The 18,171-nt window shown below is 38.5% G+C and overlaps 1 protein-coding gene across 1 annotated transcript in view; it reads left to right on the forward strand.

Moving 5' to 3' along the window:
* ABCA4 (ATP binding cassette subfamily A member 4) overlaps positions 1-18,171 on the forward strand; it is a 61,163-nt gene that overhangs the window by 10,377 nt on the left and 32,615 nt on the right. Inside the window, exons 6-15 of the mRNA XM_036387811.1 lie at positions 1,892-2,089; positions 4,600-4,689; positions 5,073-5,313; positions 6,754-6,893; positions 8,003-8,119; positions 8,882-9,079; positions 12,254-12,459; positions 13,209-13,385; positions 15,812-16,034; positions 17,793-18,014. Of these exons, the coding sequence (XP_036243704.1) occupies positions 1,892-2,089; positions 4,600-4,689; positions 5,073-5,313; positions 6,754-6,893; positions 8,003-8,119; positions 8,882-9,079; positions 12,254-12,459; positions 13,209-13,385; positions 15,812-16,034; positions 17,793-18,014 (1,812 nt within the window). The remainder of the gene's footprint in view (positions 1-1,891; positions 2,090-4,599; positions 4,690-5,072; positions 5,314-6,753; positions 6,894-8,002; positions 8,120-8,881; positions 9,080-12,253; positions 12,460-13,208; positions 13,386-15,811; positions 16,035-17,792; positions 18,015-18,171) is intronic.

Below are 18,171 nucleotides of genomic sequence, written 5' to 3' on the forward strand. Positions count from 1 at the left end.
TTTTCTAATCCCATCTGTTCATGAACATTATTGAAATGCAGTTACAGTTTGTAAATAAAAACTCCTTTTTTTTTTTTTTTTCCGGTGTTTATCCTTCTTAGTGATGTTAATGTCACCATTTCCTTATTTCACAAGTCAAATCAAGGTTCCCAGGCTGCCTCCCTGTGCAGCCCAGTTTCATTGCAGTTGACCCTGCCTGATGAGGACCGCACTAAATGAGGCGTGTATGCTTAAAAAATGCTGTACTTACCACACACATCCCCAGGACATAAGTGACCCAGCAAATATGCTAATTATTTCACTGGCATAAAATAACTTAATTCCAATTCGAATGTTCCAATTTGAGGGGGGGCAGGGATGTGTGGTTTTGCAGGTTTTTTAAAAGACAGGCTGGATCTGTCAGTTGAATTCCTTCTTTTGCATTGTGCCTTTCTCCGCACTGTCAAACTTGTGTTAATAACGCCTTTATAGCAGTACAGCTGTAGTGATGATAGTGCCTCTCAGATACTTCTAGAAATTCACATCCCTTTTTTGCATCATCATTCCAAAATACAATCTGTGTGTAATTCAGAGGCCTTTCTTTTTTTGTCAACTGCTGCTCCATAAGCTGGAGCTCAGGGCAGTCATGGCAGATAAAATACAATGGTTTTCACATACAAAATTTTGATACTAATGTATTTCCCAATTTGCTTAGATAAGAAGTAAATACATCTATGTCTGACCTGGTATAGGTGTGGTGTGTTTTTTCAATCCATATGTCTTAAAGACTGGAATGCTCAGCAGATGATTTTTCTAGAGAAAATTATTTTCCTGGGTAGATTTTGACAATTTCTAATAAGAAATTTAATAATTTCTTATTAAATTCATTTAGTCTAATGATATTGTGTCAGTGCATAGTTTTTGCTTGTCTGAAAGTCTGTGTTCATCTCAAACACAGCATTCATTTACAGTTATCACAGTGTTCTGAGTAGTGTTTTCCTTAAATTTGCACTGTGAAAGGAGATGGACAGAGGATGGGAACATTAGCTTATAAGCAATTTCCAGGGCTACTTTTTATTATATTTCCATGTACTCTGTATATTATAAAGTAAGTAGAATTTGTTCATAGACTACAGAGATTCCGTAACAGCAATGTAAATCCCATGTAAATCTACTCATTTCTATAGAGTTATTCTGCATTTACATTGGTTTAACTATAAACTAATGCGTTCTCATTAGTTGAACACTAAAGAGAAAGAATTTGGGCTTTTTCTTTTCTATGTTTATGTTAGAAGTGGTAATCAGTAAATGGGTGTGATTTAATGTAGAATGGCTTTGTAAATCCTGTCTATGTGCCTGTGCAGAGTGACAGTGAATAATGCCTGTGGGAAGTGTTGTAGTGAAACAGTCATAACTGAAATAGAATGCTGAGGGAAATCAAGCTTGAGAATGAGAGGTATTGTTTTTGGTTTTTTTTCTTTGAGCAAGTAACAGCAAAAATATAACTAACCTGAACATAAAAGGTAGAGTGATGTAGTACCATCATTTCGTCTTGGGAAAATAATTTCAAGCAAGCTGCAGCTATTCCTCCTTAGCCACAAGGATGGGTGGCATGGTTTCAGGTGTGCTTAGATGACAGTGAGGAAGGGAAGATGACTCACAGGGACTTTTGCAATGGAAGGAAAATCACTAATGAGAAGACAAAAAATATGTCTGAAGGCAAGGTGATCTAGCATAGCATCAAGTGAAGGTGATTCAAGGGTTGATGCTTCAGCCGAACACATCTCTCTGCCATTCATTAAAATATTAGCAGAGGCTGATATCAAACTGTCCACTTTTGATAAATTTTTCATTGTTCCTGAGCAGTATGCAAGTTTCATAGCAATAAGTAAAACACTGGTTTTGTTTGCAGTTCGCCTATGGTGTCCCTAGCTTGACTCTGAAGGACATTGCTTGCAGCGAGGCGCTCCTGGACCGCTTTATTATCTTCAGCAGCCGAAGAGGTCTCCCTTCTGTACACAAGGCCATGTGTGCCCTGTCCCAGGACAGTCTACAAAGAGTAGAAGATGCCTTGTATGCAAATGTTGATTTCTTTAAGCTATTCCGGCTGGTAAGTATTAACACAATTAACGCTGCCTTATGTTGTCTTTTTTTTCCCTTAAATTTCATTGCCCTTCAAGATTTTTATTTTTTTTGGTAATATATCATCAATTTTCCAAGTGGTCTTAGTTTATTTACCCCTGCAAATGTAAGGTTATGGAGGTGGGATTGTTAACCTACCACCAGCAGGACACCAGATAGTTCTGAGTATGTTTTGGAATGAAACAGATAAAATTCACAATACAGCAGAACTAAGAGATTCAAATGCAGTTTTTAATTCAAAGTTTGTGTTGAAATATTATCTGGTCTTTCCAGTCTGTGTAGCTAAACAATGTGTGGCAAAAAATGTAGGGAATCATGAGGATTCTTGAAATACTGAATGCAGCCCATTCTGTCTTTGCTCTGTCCAGCATGACAGAATTTTACATGGCAGTCAAAGTCACGGTGCAGCTTGAGCTGGTGTAGCCATGTGAGCCATTTTTAAAAACCCAAACCAACCAAACTAGGAAGTTGTGCTGGCTTTCATCACTCTTTCTATAGAAACTTTTCCTTACTCCTGTTCATTTTCTTTGCCCTTCTTTGTGTTCCTGTTTCTACTGTGACCTTGCTATGAATTCACCACTTCTGCAGCCTTGGTTTAGTATGGCGATATTATGCCACTCTATATATAGGTATGGGCATGGATTAATATTATTTCTTTAAAGTATATAATAAAATACAAATTATATCAAATAAATAATTATAAAATGGCATTGTTTTCTAGTATTTAATTTCTATTCTGCACACTGAGGTGATGCTTTCAGAGAACTATTAATAAAGGCTCCAAGGTCTCTTTCCTCATGATAGCAAACTTAAATGCCCATCACTGTGTATATATCTTTCATGTTTGTTTTCCCTATGATTATGCTTTGCATTTTTCAACACTGAATTTAATTTGCTGTTTTTCACCTTTAATGTGATGTCATGAAACCATCACATTGTCACTTGCTTTATAGGAGCAGGCAGGATATATGAAAAACTCCTGATGTTGCATAGGAAGTATTGGTCAGACTCTTCTGCCACAGCAGTGTAGCACTGTGATTAATTTAACATGGATTTTGTTCAGCTCTGATTTTCCCAGAAATAGGAATAGAATATACCAGGAGCTGCAATTGACACACCAGCAAAACACTGTTTGATTGTTGTAGCATTGATAGTCAGTCATTGTGCCCATATGATTTTACCAACCCTGATAAGAATTTGTCATCAGCTTCTGAGAGGCACTCTTTTCCATTCCTAAAAATATATTTTCTTATGTTTTCATATATCTTATGCTTGCTGGAAGTAGCAGAGAATTAATACTACAGTATTTCTAAAATAGATTTTCAGTATTTGAGGTCTTCAAGTGAATATTCACAATGTACTGCCCAGCATTTTTTACAGGTTTACAATTCCTGTTCCTCAGAGTTTCAAAAAGACCTTATGGCAGGTGCTCCAAGAACCCTGTATAATCCTTGCACAGACTGGTTCCCCTTAGGGGAAAAGGAAAAGTGTATTTTGAAGCCCTGCATGTATTCTTCCTGCCTGACTGTCAAGTGACAGATCAGAACACGCTAACATGAGCTTTCCATAAAAGCTCTCGCCTTTGTGACTCCCTGCCAGGTACCTACACAGTGCAGCTGTCTTCTGCTTTCTTAACCACCTACTGACTGAAGGGAATGGCAGGCAATCAGCAGGGTGTGTAGGCGTTTTTGGGGAAGGCTTTTTAGGGGCTTGTCTCATAAGTGTCACAGTCTAGCTATCTACAAGTCCAGCTTTGTATTTTGTTGTAATAGCAGAAGAAATGCCTGAGAAAGCCACAAGAGTGCCAGCTCCAAGTGCATATGTGATTCTTTAGACAGCTGACAAAGAAGGATGCAGTGTTGCAAACAAAGTGGTATGTGACAGCATACCATGGTGTCACCTGTTTCTTTTAAGTCATTGATAAATAAAATGTTAACTTCTACTGAAAAGGCAGTTTGGTCAGTCTGCAGAAGCCTGGGAAAGTAATGGTTTCTCTCAGGTTTGACAAACACTGAGGACCAGACTGTCCAAAATCAGGAAGTTTCCAAAGTATAAAGTTCTACAAATTATTTACCTCCATGGCAAATGCTTCTGTATCAAACCTTAGCTAAATTTGGAAGTCACCAAGAGTCTGTATATCTCACTGGAAGAATAGCCTCTGTGAGAAGCAGGTTCTCAAATGTCCCAGTTACTGCATACGTCCTCCATTTTTGCACCTTTTGTCATGATGGGCTTAGATGAACAGAACAAATCCCAAGATATATTTTAAGTGGCCTGTGTTTGTTTCAGCCTTGTATTAGGAAGAACATTCACACAGACCTCTGTGTGTCTTGCACATGGGTACTGGATTTGTGGCCCCATAAGACAGGCTTATAAGATATTGTTCCGAATAACTCAAAGAATTTGAGCTACAGAGAGGCCATTTGGATTTTCTTCTCATTGTTTTAACTGTTGTCCCTATTTTTTATGTATTCACAGCTTCCCACTGTGTTGGACAGAAACTCACCAGGTGCTGACCTGAAGGCTTGGGGGAGGGTGCTGTCTAATGTCTCCCAAGCAGTGCAAAAGGTAAGTGGTCTAATAATAGATTACATCACTTTTCTGCATATCTCTTAGTCCTTTTTCTCTTTTGTTGTTTTTACGTTCCAGTTACCTGCTTTACCAGAAAGAAAATAGACTTGTTGGGGAAGAGCTGATTCCTTAAAAAATCATTCTTCTGTCATTACAAAATAAATATACATGTAAGCATTGGGAATTCTGAAGTGTATTCTTTTCTTCAGAAAAGATATGAAAGAGCAAGAACTGAAAATGGTGCCTGTGACCAGGGCAGAGGAGAGAAAAGGATGAGGTTCTGGTTGCATTCACACTTCACCATTTGGGCACAACTGGGACCTCACCAGATACTTACTTGCTTTGAGAGCTGCCGTTAACCAAGTCTTGTCTTACTGCAGCTGGCCAGGAAGCCAAGTGTTCAGGACCTTTTGAGGGTTCTGCAACCATTTCTACAAGGTGGAAGGCCAGAATCCTTGGGCCACTTGGTGAGTTCCCTGTCAGATCTTTTCTGTGGCTACCCAGAAGGAGGTGGATCCAGAGTGCTTTCCTTCAACTGGTATGAAGATAACAACTACAAAGCTTTCCTGGGGATTGACTCAACAAGGAAGAAATCTGGTTATCTTTATGATAATACAACTAGTAAGTTTTCCCACCAATCCATTAAGAAACTCTCGACAGGTGCACCTTATGTTCAAGTACTAGCATAGAATGTTGCTTTTACAAATAACATTTTAAAGCAGTTGATTTAGGAAATTAGAGCCAGGTAAAATTATTTTACTCCATACTTACTTCATAGCTGGAAGCAGAGAAGCCCAGGACTTGACAACTGACAGAAATACCCATTTGTTTTTAATATGGAGGCATAATCATAGGCATGATAATAATTAAGACTGTTCCTCTGTTTTATCTTCTATTATATGCTACTGATATCAGGAAGAATGAGATGTTCCTGAAGAAGGTTCAGGAAAAGACAGTATGGCATTCTGGAATTACTTTTCTCCAAAGTATTTTTCTAAACTTTATTTTTTCTCCTAATTTGTTTGATGGCCTTGGGCACAGGAATTTAACAATCTCTCCTTTCCAATAATAGTCAATTTGATACATGGTGGCTGTTATTTTCCTGCATAAAAGTACATCTATTTTGTAGCAGTAATGTTCTACAGCATGATTACATTTTATATAGAAAATATTTCAATTTACCAATTTTTGTTGCTTTTATTTCCTCATTATTTATTTCCTCCTATTGTAATAGGATATAATGCAAAGAAGAACCAATTTTTTACTGTTTGTTATTTTGTCTTTTTATTATGTCCCCTTCTGTTTGCTAGTTAGTTTTTCTCTGCACTGAGCTCACCAGCAGTTTTTTCTGTACTACCACTCATGTTATAGCTGGTAGTTCTGTGTCCCTTCTGCTATGATAGATATCATTGCATGGTCACAAAGTACAGCTGGGGACTTTGCTTACAGAGGCTCCTACCTTTCACTGTTTGTGTTAATACTTGGCTCTACTTATGCCTGAGACTTCCAAAGAGGCCCAGTACTCCCTCTCTTCAACAAGGAAACAAATTAATTGAATACTGTCCAAGTAAACTAATTACTTCATAGTGTAGAGGTAAGATAAAAATAGTTACATTAAAATGTTTAATTTTAAATTATTGTAGGATCCAGTTCTGAACTGTTCCGGAGTTCAACATCTAAGCCCACAGGAACAGTTTTGTATTAGTATCAGCTAGAATACAAAGAGGCCAAGTCATTAGGAGTAAAGCAAATAAAGTTCAAACTGCTCAGTCAGTTCTGAGCTGTCTTGTTTCCTTCCATTTGAAATACCATGTAAATAACATAAAATTTCAAATGGTTATTTATGTTTGCTTTTCCAATTTCCATAGCATATTTTACAACTCCAGTATCTACTTAATAGTCTTTCTGTCCATTCAGTCATTGTACTTCTGCATTGCAGAATGTGCTTTAACTCATTCAGATTCACACTGTATGTACTGCCACTAAAAAGCCCTGCAGGATGTTATGTGTGATAGGATTTTAGTAGGGTTACATAAAGACTGTCTTTCTTTATGTCTTTAGCACCCTTTTGTAATGCATTGATCCAGAACTTGGAATCAAACCCTTTAACCAAAATAGCCTGGCATGCTGTGAAGCCCCTGCTGATGGGAAAAATTCTCTTTGCTCCTGATTCACCTTCTGTACGGGAAATTGTAAAAAATGTAAGTTTTGAAATACAAAAGTGTATATTTCTAAAAAACTGTATCCCAAGAAACATCTTTTGAAAAACAGTCACCAGTGACAGTCAGCCTAATCAGATTTTCTTCTCGAAACTCCATTTGTTCTGATGGTCATCAGAGGAAGGACAGGTACTCTGTTTAAAAAATAGGAGACAGGTCTTCACTGATTCATTGCATCTTGGTCCATGCTTCATGGTTTGTCCAGCTCACCCAAGCAGCTTTTTGTTGGCATGATTCCACATTTACACCAGTAAGCATAGTAATATTTATTTTACAGAGGTAGGAACATGAGCAGCTCTGTGCCAGTAAATACTTAAATGGAGCAACTGTGAGACTTAGATAAGCTTATTGAGAACTACCACTGAGATATTGCAAACCAATAGCAACATCATGGTTTATTATTTTCTCTTTTGAATGCATAAAGAATTTTCACTTCATTAAAATAGGATGGAACCTGGACTCTTCAGCAAAATGCTTGAAGTTGGGTGAAATTAATCTGAGCAGTTAATCAAGGTTGCATATGACCCAGGTTTTGGCCACCTCATAACCAACAATTCACTACTCCAGAGATCTGTACAAGGCACAGAACTGCTGCTCAGATTTCACGCAGAAAAACATCAGATTTACAGCAGCTCAGCATTTCAGGTCTTAATAGCATGGCTATAGGAGTATTTGTCTTTTCCAGCTGCCTTCCAGCTGCATTCATTCATCTACTCACATCATCATCTTCCTTTTTAGTTCTTAATGGGGAGAGATAGTCAATGGGAAAATTCTAAATAATTCTGCCGAAAATCTGAGTATTTAAAGAAATTGAAATTAACTAGGCTTAATGTGCAATTGTTTTTTCCATTACATATACCACGGAATTTTATCCTAAGTGAATTTGATTCTGTCTGGATTTTACAGATTCTTTTTCTGATGGTTATTAAAATTTCTGCTATTTGAACAAGTTGGATAAGTTTTGAAGGTAAAAACTACAGCTGTCTAAGTTAGAGGTTCCCCTGTCACCAAATCCTGGATAGATCATAAATTGTGTCTATCTCCTTAGATTTCTAACATTCTTTTCTGCTGTTTTTTTTTTTTTTAATCAGGCAAACTTCACTTTTGAGGAGCTTGAACGCCTCCAATTGTTGACCAAAGCTTGGGAGGAAGTAGGACCTCAGCTGTGGTACTTCTTTCAAAACAGCCTGCAAATGAACATGATCCGTGTATGTTACAAATTATCAAAGATCCTCAGTAAGAGCAGCCTTTCACCATCTTTTATTTTTATTCATGGAGAAGACAATTAATTGGAAAGGTTTGGCCACAAGCATAGCCTTTGCAGCAAGGATGCTGTGGCCTTTAAGGCTGTTGGCTGCTGGGCTTGGTTTGAAGGCAAGTCATAGATGCATTACAGCATCCCTGTAGCAAAACCTCAGATCTGGGCAGTCAAGAATCTGACTAATGGTTTCTTAATAAAGACAGAAATTGCTGCTTCCCTGCCTCCCCAAAATGTCTTCGAAGAACAGACAACTTGATTTTCTTGAATTCTGTATAGGCAAAGAAGGCAGTAAGACTATACTTTTTCCGGGCCAAACAGAAATTTATTTTGGGAAATTGCTACTTCTGCATCATTTAGATTTGACTTTGATCAGCTGCAATTACTACCTGAAGTTAAAGTTTATAAAGCAGTTCATACTAGAAAAAAACATTTGGTTTCCTCATTTTTCTACATTGTATTAGATATTTATAACATTTATCCTCTTGCTTATAAGGAAATAATGCAATAAATAGTCAAGGAAAAATTTCTTTTCATCCATTCTTCAGCTCACACATCCAGTTATGCAATAACCCATTTGTAAAATTGATTCTTTAGCATACCCTTTTGTCCTTGTTGATGTGTTGAAAGAGTTATGGAAATGGAAACCTTTCTAGCCAAACAGGGCATGGAAAGACAGTCATGGTGACAAAGCTGTCATATTTTTGTTCAGGACTCTCTGAAGCACCCTACAGTGAGGGACTTCCTGAACAGCCAGATGGGTGCAGAAGGCTTCACCGCAGAGCAAATCATCAACTTCCTGCACAATGGATCTTCAAGGAGCCGGGAGAAGGGAATGCTGGACTTTGACTGGCGGAACATCTTCAGTGCTGTAGACCAAGTTCTGCGTTTGCTCAGTCAGTATTTGGAGGTAAATTTAGCCCTGCCCCTTCAGGGAATAGTTGTAGAGGAGATCTTAAAACCAGTTAGGCTGTACTGGGTCTGTGGTAACAGACAAGAAAGTTAAAATCATAAAATATTTGTTTGTTTCAAGTTGAATCTCATTATCAAATCCATGTATTTAGAATAATACAGTGGCACAAGTACATGAATGCTTATTATTAAAAAAAGTTCAATTTGATGGTTTTCAAATGCTTTACTCAAAATGCTGGTTGAATGAACACATTTCAATGCTGGGAGGCAGAAAGTGAATGCAAAACGTCAAAGAATTGGGTTTTTGTAAGTATTAATAACCAACAGGCCACTAATTTCAGCAAGGTCAGGAGCAGAGGAACAAAGAGTTCTTTGGATGTCCCCTTGCAGGTTTTTAAGCACCTGATCAAAATTCCATTGATTGAAACCAATGAAGGAGTTTCCACTTGTTCTGTGGTCACTTCTGACAAGATGTCTGTCTCTTTCCTGCAATCTGTACCTCTCTTCTCTACCAAGTTGTTTTCAGTGGTGCCTTCTGAGGATTTTTGAGAGAAAATTGGTACCAGTTACAGGCAACAGGACTAAGCCTAACTCCTAATTTCAATCTAGTTCAGTCTAAAAGACCATTTGTCCCTATCAAGATGGCAGGAACTGAAAGTTTATCTGCCTTCCTACAGCTAGTACAAGAAGGAACAATAAAGGCTTTGCACAAAGGTCTGCTGATTCATTTAATGATCTTTTTGTATCATGTTAGCAGAATTATTTCTTGTCAAACTGAGCTAAATATATTGTGTGCAGCAGGTCAGTGCTGGAACATCAGTAATACCAGAACAGTTACTGTACCTGGTAATAGGTCTTTGTGTTCTAATGTTCTTTGTAATGAGCTTGTTCTTTAAAGTGTGCTGTTTACACAGAGTTGTAAGCACTTGAGAATGTTTTCCCACTGTGCCAGACACAATAGCAACAAATAGCTCCCTTTGGGGAATAGCCTGCTCCTTACCTCCATAGTATGCAATAAGGACAGTGTGTTGCCAGCACCTGTCTTTGGCAACTCCAGGTCTCTGCTGCAAACTGTGATACAACTGAGAATCCCACAAATTATGCAGTGGCTGCTCCTTCTCACCACCCCACGAATTTCCTGTTCTTCCCTGTGATTACCTTAGGTCACAGAACAGCTAAACTATCAGTGAGAGCTATACAGTCGCTTCTTTATGTTTATTATTCTCTGGTTTTATTTTCCAAACCTGTTCTTATTATTTTTATTTTGATTTTGGTTTTCCCATTTTCATTAGACCATTTAAAATTGTTAAATAATTACTGGGAGCAGATTTGAAATAAATTTCCCCAAGTAGTTGAAAAATTAACTTTGAAATAGTGATGTTTATGAAGACACAAACTGAGTTCAAATTCACTGGGGGACAAGAAAAGCCTAGGTAGAGCATACAGCCTTTGTTTTGAATGCAATTCATGTTAAGAGAAATAAATTCTAGCTTTGGCTCATAGATTACTATATAAAATGTCTTCTCACTTTCAAACTGTGTGAATTATTGCAACACTCCCATCTTGCCCTATGTTCTTATACAAGCTTTGGTTTCACTCTAGTCATGGAGAAGATCTATAAGCATTTGTGTTTTGTGTTTTGAACACTTGCTGCTTCCTTTACTGGACTCCTGGATAAGAGCCTATGCTGCTCCTCAGCCCACTCCAGGCACTCTCTGTTCTGCAGTGAAAATCTAGACGAGTTCAGTTGCTGTCACTATCATTTGCCTGTATCATTCTCACAGATTCCCCTGGAGAACTGTCTGAGTTCTTCTGCAGCTGAAATAAGTACCTTGAAAATAATTCCTCCTGCTAAAGAAACAACAAGTAATCCTCCAGACCCTGCAAAGTTCCACAGTTCCACAGGAAGGGTTTGCTTTGCACTCACTGCCACTTTTGCAAGAAATAAACTGAATTCCTAAACTCAGTTAACACCATGTGGGATAAATGTATCCCAAAAAATTAATGCAATATGATCCATCGGTCTGATTTTCTTTCTCTTCTGACACGCAGTTTTCTGCCTTATTTTGCTTTCTGATATGAAATTCGAGATATTTTAGTTTTCTGAAGCAAAAGGGAAAATGAACACCTACAAACACTAGGAAGAATAAAGCCACAAAATAGTGTTATCAATTTAAGCACTGTTCTGTTGTGATTTAAAAAATATATTTTCATATAGATCCATTAATCTGTGATAATATAAGTTTTAAGGGAAACATAGCATGATTTCTCACAGGGAAGGGTTAAGTAAAGGAGTCTTTAAGATTAAATAACAAGTACCAGTATGAGCTCTTTGATGTAGACTAATTTTTAATTATTGGCTTGCAAGAAATGATCAAGGAGATAAGATCAAACAAGTTAGCCTGTTGGAATTTTATGAAGCAAAGGAATTCAAAAAGTATCTTTCCAGTCAATCAGGGTTTAAATACTTCTACTCTCTGTTAATATTTTGCCAATTCTGAGGGGCAGAAGCTAAAATACAAACATAAGTCTGTAATTTTACAGACAACTAATGCTAGAGTTTATAGCATTCACAGTGGGTTTTTTACAATGTCTGCTAAGTAGGACCTAAATGGAGGAACATAAAGACTTGGGTTTTGATGAATTTTTGTCTTTTATGTGCATTGATAAGAATACAGTTTGTAGTAATGACAGAGACCAAGAAAGAATACTTTTTATTGAGATAGCCAATAAAAATGACGCATTAACTTAAGTCAGCAGGTAAATCATGTCAGAATTCAGCAGGGACATAATATGACCAGTTAGATAAATCAATTACTTGTCTGGTGTTACATAGGAAGAAATGTTGAAATACCTAAGAGACATTTAAATTTAAATGTATGCTGTGACTTTTCCTAGTGCTTCACTTGACAAAATGCTTTTCATCTGAAGTCCACAGCCAATGTTCTTTTCTTACAGATCAGTCATCCTTTAGCTGTCTAGTATTCACTCAGGCGCTTCCTGGGCTGAAGAAGGGAGGAGAGAGTCAACAATAGTTTCATCATAAAGCTGAAAATAACAGTTTCAGTTGAATGTACTTTCCTTTTCTGTTTTCAACCACTGGTGTTTGCTTTAATGTACATCTCTTAGTATTTTAATCCCATGCAAGTTTTCTCTTTGTAATTATTTGTAGTGTTTGACCTTGGATAAATTTGAAGGTTATCTTGATGAAACTCAGCTGACTCGTCAAGCCCTTTATCTGCTGGAGGAAAACAAATTATGGGCTGCTGTGGTTTTTTCAGACTTAGAACCTACAGCCAGCAGTCTCCCACCACACGTGACATACAAGATCCGAATGGACATAGACGCGGTGGAGAAAACAAACAAAATCAAAGACAGGTATTTACCTGATAGTGGTTTCTCAGTTCTTGCCTGCCATAACATAAACATGAGAGACATAAGGGTGTTGGAATCTGTGTTGGATACATATGTAAAATCCAGCTGTATTTGTTAATAGTTACTGTGTAGTTCAGTGCAGAATCCATCTCCAGTTACCAGATGCTAACATAAATGGTATCACTCTTGTGACAAGCCAAGCAGTGGGTAGGTGCAGGAATACAGGGCAAAGGGATGATTCTGCTCAGAATCTGTTCAGTAACCTGCTTCAGTTTATAGATGGCCCCACCATTGGGAAAGACAGACTAGGAAGTCCTGTATGGATTGTGACTCAGCTCTCCTCCACCTGGACAGCAGAGCTTCTCTGCTGTTCCTCCTCAAGTCCCCACCAAATAGACTCACTTAAAGGGATATAATTTCTCAGGACTGTCTACAGAAGAATATAATGGTATCTGGTAGTTGCAATTCTAAATACAGTTATTTCTATTCTAGAACAGTTATTCTGCTATGGGACTAATTTATGTACATTTTAGGCCAAAATTGCTATTCCAAGTCGGTGCAGAGAAAATGAAAGGGAAAAAAAGAGCCTTCCACTTTCTTAAGCAATATGGTCTGATAGACCAAAGTCTAGAAAAGACAACTCCAGGCAGTGTCCCTACAATTTCAGTTGCTGTGATTAATTAATTTGCCCCACAACCCTTCCCTAAAGTCAGTGCTTACCCAAATAATTTCCATGTGAATTTTCTTTTGAGGTACTGGGATCCTGGTCCAAGAGCTGATCCTGTTGATGATTTACGTTATATATGGGGGGGCTTTGCATATCTCCAGGACATGATTGAGCATGGGATTATAAAGACCCAGACCAGCACTGAAGTGCCATTGGGAATTTATCTGCAGCAAATGCCATATCCATGTTTTGTGGATGATGTGTGAGTAAAAGCAGTTTGTCTTAATTCTGCTGAATACTTGGATTGCTGGATGGTTTAAGCTTCTCAAGCACCTGAATTAGGCTTAAGTTATGAACGTCCTAAGGTATAAATGCAAGAGTAGTAACTGAGACACAACTGAATTAATTTGGTTTTTTCCTTATCCTGACATAACTCACTCAGACTCCACAAGCCACCTTTGCCAAGATTCAACCCCTAATCCTAATCCTGGCCTTTGTTTCATCCAGTGTCCAGGCCTAAAATGAACTCAATATACTAACCCCTTAAAAGCAGCAGTTTTTTTCCAATTTTCTTCCCTGTTCACCATGTGCTTGCTCCAGTGCTGCAGTCTGTGATACTGCAGCTGTCCTCTTATACTTTTCACTCAAAAAAAAAAAAAGGCATTAGAGAAATCTTTTCATAGTTTTGTCCGTGTGCAATGTGCAGGCAAGTGCTACTACTTCTGATAAAAGCAAATTGCAGACACATAGATTGACCTGTCATTCCCATCACTCATTATGTGTTGGTCTGACAGAACATCACCCTGGCAAGCCTGCTGTCTAGTTCTTCTCCACTGAGAACATTGCAGAAGCAGAAACCCCTTCTGTGCAAAAGTTCTCTGAAGCCCACAGTGGCCACATGCAGTTCAGGATTGGTGTCCAAGCTCAGTGATGGCCTCTGCAGAGATCCTGCTCAAGTGAGGCAAGTGCACCCTCATGGTAACCTGTAGGCTGTGTTGTGCCCAGCCTAGTGCTGGTTACATGTATCCATCCACAGGCAAAACTCAGTGTGCCCCAGGCCGTATCACAAAAGCATGGGTTTGTTTCTCCAGACTAGATTGCTTTTCAGGAATTTTTTGGTGAAAAAGTGAAGATTTTCCCTTTGTTTCGAAACTGACATAGCTTTGATATGGCAAAAATGTAGTTCTATAGGGCTCAGACTTAGGAAGCTGAAGACTTTTTGCTCCTTACCTTTAGCAGCTATGAGCTTTTGGCCTTTAAACAATCAACACTGGATTCCCCAAACCCCATAATACATAGCAGTGTTAATTAGTAGTATTAAACAGCTCACATAAGGATGAACAAGTACCCTGGGAGCCTGAATAATAAAACCATCCACATCAATCATAACTAGGGAGAGGGAGATGTATTCCCTCATCTTCTTTACCAGATAACTCCCCCGGCGCAGCAAGGCCATCAGTGCCAGGGAGACATTGTTTATGGTAACATGTTCCCAGACTCAGCAAAGTGAAGAGATAAACAGTGCAGCTAACAAGCTGTGTCCTGTACAGGACCCTGTTAAAAACTCCTGTAACTATTGAGTGCTTAATAGAAAACTGCCTCTGGCTCAGCCTGCATTGTGTGCCAAGGGCTGTGGTGAGTTGGCTGTGAGTGGATGCCAGGTGCCCACCAAGCCTCTCTATCACCCTCTTCCTCAGCAAGAAGGGAGAAGAAATTAAGATGGAAAACAACTCATAGGTCAAGATGAGGCCCTTTACTAAAGTTAAAACAAAAAATAACCCAAAGATTCATTCACTATTTCCCATCCAGCAATGTCCAGCTGCTTCCTGGAAAACAGGGATTCAGCATGCATAGAAGTTGCTTTGGAAGACAAATGTTGTAAATATCAAATACCCCCCCACTTTCTCCTCCTTTTCCTTAGATTTTATATCTGAGCAGACACAATATGGAATATCCCTTTGATCAGTTTGGATGAGCTATACTGGTTGTGTCCCATCCCAAGATTCTGCTCACCCCCTGCCTAGTGGTGAAGTGAGTGGGAATGCTGGAGAGAAAGCTCAGATGCTGTGCCGGCACTGCTCAGCAGCAGGCAAAACACTGGTGCATTCTCAACGCCTTTCTAGCTATCCATGCAAAGCCCAGCACTGTGAGGGCTGCTATGGGGAAAGTTAACTCTATGTCAGCTAGATCTGATACCCTGACTCATGGTTTGTATGAATTTCAGCAGCCTTGCTGGCAGCATACGATGCTTTTAATGACTAATTTGTTTATTTCTCTTGTCAATGAATCTTTGGAGCAGAAAGACAGTGACACTCCCATATTGTTAACCTTAACATACGTCTTAAAATATTCTTTGTAGATCATAGTAAAAGCATTATGGAAATTCACTGTGAAGAGAGATGTATTTTCATGAGGTACCAAATATTTTGTAGCCTTCAGTAACCCTTAGAACCTCTTTGTAAAATTGAAATAACATTCATTCAACTCATGGGAATGCAGAAACCATTACTTTATTAATATTTAGGATGCTTGTGAGGTTTACTAGTGACATGCTGTTGATGTTTGGACTAAGACTTTACAGTTCTGTATTTAATTAATGCACTCTTCCCCACTCCTTTTCCTTTTTGCTTTTCATGTAATATTTCTCTGTTTTACCTAAATTTAATTTATTCCTTCTTGCTTTGGTAGCTTCATGATCACCTTAAACCGCGCCTTCCCCATCTTCATGGTGCTGGCTTGGATATATTCAGTCTCCATGACTGTGAAGAGCATAGTGCTGGAGAAAGAAATGCGTCTGAAAGAGGCCATGAAGAACAGGGGCATAACCAATGGCGTGATTTGGTGCACTTGGTTCCTAGACAGCTTTTCCATGATGGCTGTGAGCACATTGCTCCTCACAGCTCTGATTATGGTAAGGATTGCTACTCTCAAACTCACTCTTGTGTTTGCACTCCTGATACCAGTTTGGTGTTGAGAAGGAATTGTAGCCATTGACAGGGAGATGTGAATGGTGGAGGCCTGTCCTGATCACAGCACGTAGCAGGCGCATTCTTCTAAGCAGACCTCATAACAGCATCAGCAATTGGCAGAGACAGAACAATAAATGCACTAGTAAAGATTTATTGTGGGATCATACAAAATACATCAGGCTGGTTACTCTGTATATCGTATTTTCTGTAGGCAGATGCAGATCTCCCAATAAATAATAAGTGTTGTTTTAAATCAAAGAGATAATAATTTGCAGAATTTTTATCTTGTAATTCACTACATGTCATTAATTTTTAATATCCATTGCTTGTCTGCTTAGAAACTGAGCAACTATTTCAATGGAAAAAGAGACTGCAAGGACAGAACTTTCAGGAAAACCTAAAAAAAAAATCCTCCTTTTGCTCCTGTGATTCAGAATTACTGTATTTTTATAACTTTTCAGGACAGTTCAGATGTGGTCTCTGAGGACTACCTTTTGTCTCCACTACCTGAGAACCAAACTTTATATTAAGAGCTTGCTGCTATGTTTTATCATATAAATGTATAGCCTTTTGATAAGGAAGAATGCCCTTGCATCTTTTCTGATGTGGGGAGCTGGTATTGGTGTAAATACATAGTTAGGGTTCAAGCTGCTCTGTCTTACCAGCATGTCCTGATGAGTTGTAGTTCCTGGTGTTTCCATTGCAGCTTGGGTGGATAGAGAAAGCTCACTTTATTTGCTACACTGGTTTAATTAAAAAGCGGGAGTAATTAATATCCGAGGAATGTGCTTGTACCTGTAATTCACTTTCTTTCCCATATTTCACTATGCTAGTGTGAGGCACCTTTGTAAATGTATTCTTATGAGACGTTGCATTCCTGTTGATAAAGAAATCAGTCTCTAAGGCCCAGTGGGATGTTGCAACTATGCTGAGACCTATTTATAGCCTGAAAGACCTATTTGAGCATTATATAAATTGACCTAATAAATAGGTCTCAACATTGGTTTTAAAGACTACAGAGATAAATGGCAGCAGTCCCTGTTCTTCTTGAGAGAGAAAGCATTTAATCCACAAAAGCTCTAATGAAGAAAGGTCAATAAAAGTTCACCCAGTGGATCAGTTAATACACAAGGATCTCTGAGAAACTGCACTTGGATTTCTCAGATGTGATATGCTTCTGTTTGAATAACATCCAGGTGCAGAAGCTTTATAATTTGCCTGTGGTTTATTGTGGGTTTTTTTAAAGATGCATTTTGTAACATTTCCTTACATTGTCTTTTCTGTACATCAAGCAAGTGGATTGAGAGGATGGTGTGAAGAGATAAATGAAAATTTATTGTAATAGTTCAGATAGTTTTATTTAAAATGCATGAGTTTCCAAGGGGGCAGATCTTGCTTGGAATCATTTACTTGTTAAGACAGGGACAGAATGTCTGTTTTCAGTCAGTTATAAATTTGTTCATTCTGTTGTACTAACCTGAAGTCACAATCCAAGAACAGGGCTAAAGTTAGATGAAAGATTTGTTATTGTAATGACCTCAGTTGTTGAAACTAATATCTGGAAGAGTTAGAAGTCATACTAGGTAAAAAAGACTGGCTTATTACTCTTTACCTGTTACATGTCAATAGCAATTCTGAGCTTTCCTGCTAGCAGAAAGGAGCAATACTTGTGAATTTTTCTGTTTTCCTTTTGCTTGCAGCATGGACAAGTGCTACATTATAGCAATCCAATTCTGTTCTTTCTATTCCTACTGACATTCACCACAGCCACCATAATGCAGTGTTTCTTGTTCAGCACCTTCTTCTCCAAAGCAAATCTGGCAGCTGCCTGCAGTGGAGTCATCTACTTCACCTTGTACCTGCCCCACATCGTCTGCTTTGTCTGGCAAGACCGTCTGACTGCTAATCTGAAGATCCTAGCAGTAAGCCTTTCACTGCTTCCATGGCGTCTCTGCTCCCCTTCTCACAGTCCATACGTGAATCACAAAGTATTGCACACCTCTTCCTCTTGACTTTTTTGACTCAGGGAGGGAGACCCCTAAATCTCTCTTAAATAATTAAGGATTGCAGGTGTGGAAG

This window comes from Molothrus ater, chromosome 9 (assembly GCF_012460135.2).
Source record: "Molothrus ater isolate BHLD 08-10-18 breed brown headed cowbird chromosome 9, BPBGC_Mater_1.1, whole genome shotgun sequence".
In the NCBI taxonomy this organism is placed as follows: domain Eukaryota; kingdom Metazoa; phylum Chordata; class Aves; order Passeriformes; family Icteridae; genus Molothrus; species Molothrus ater.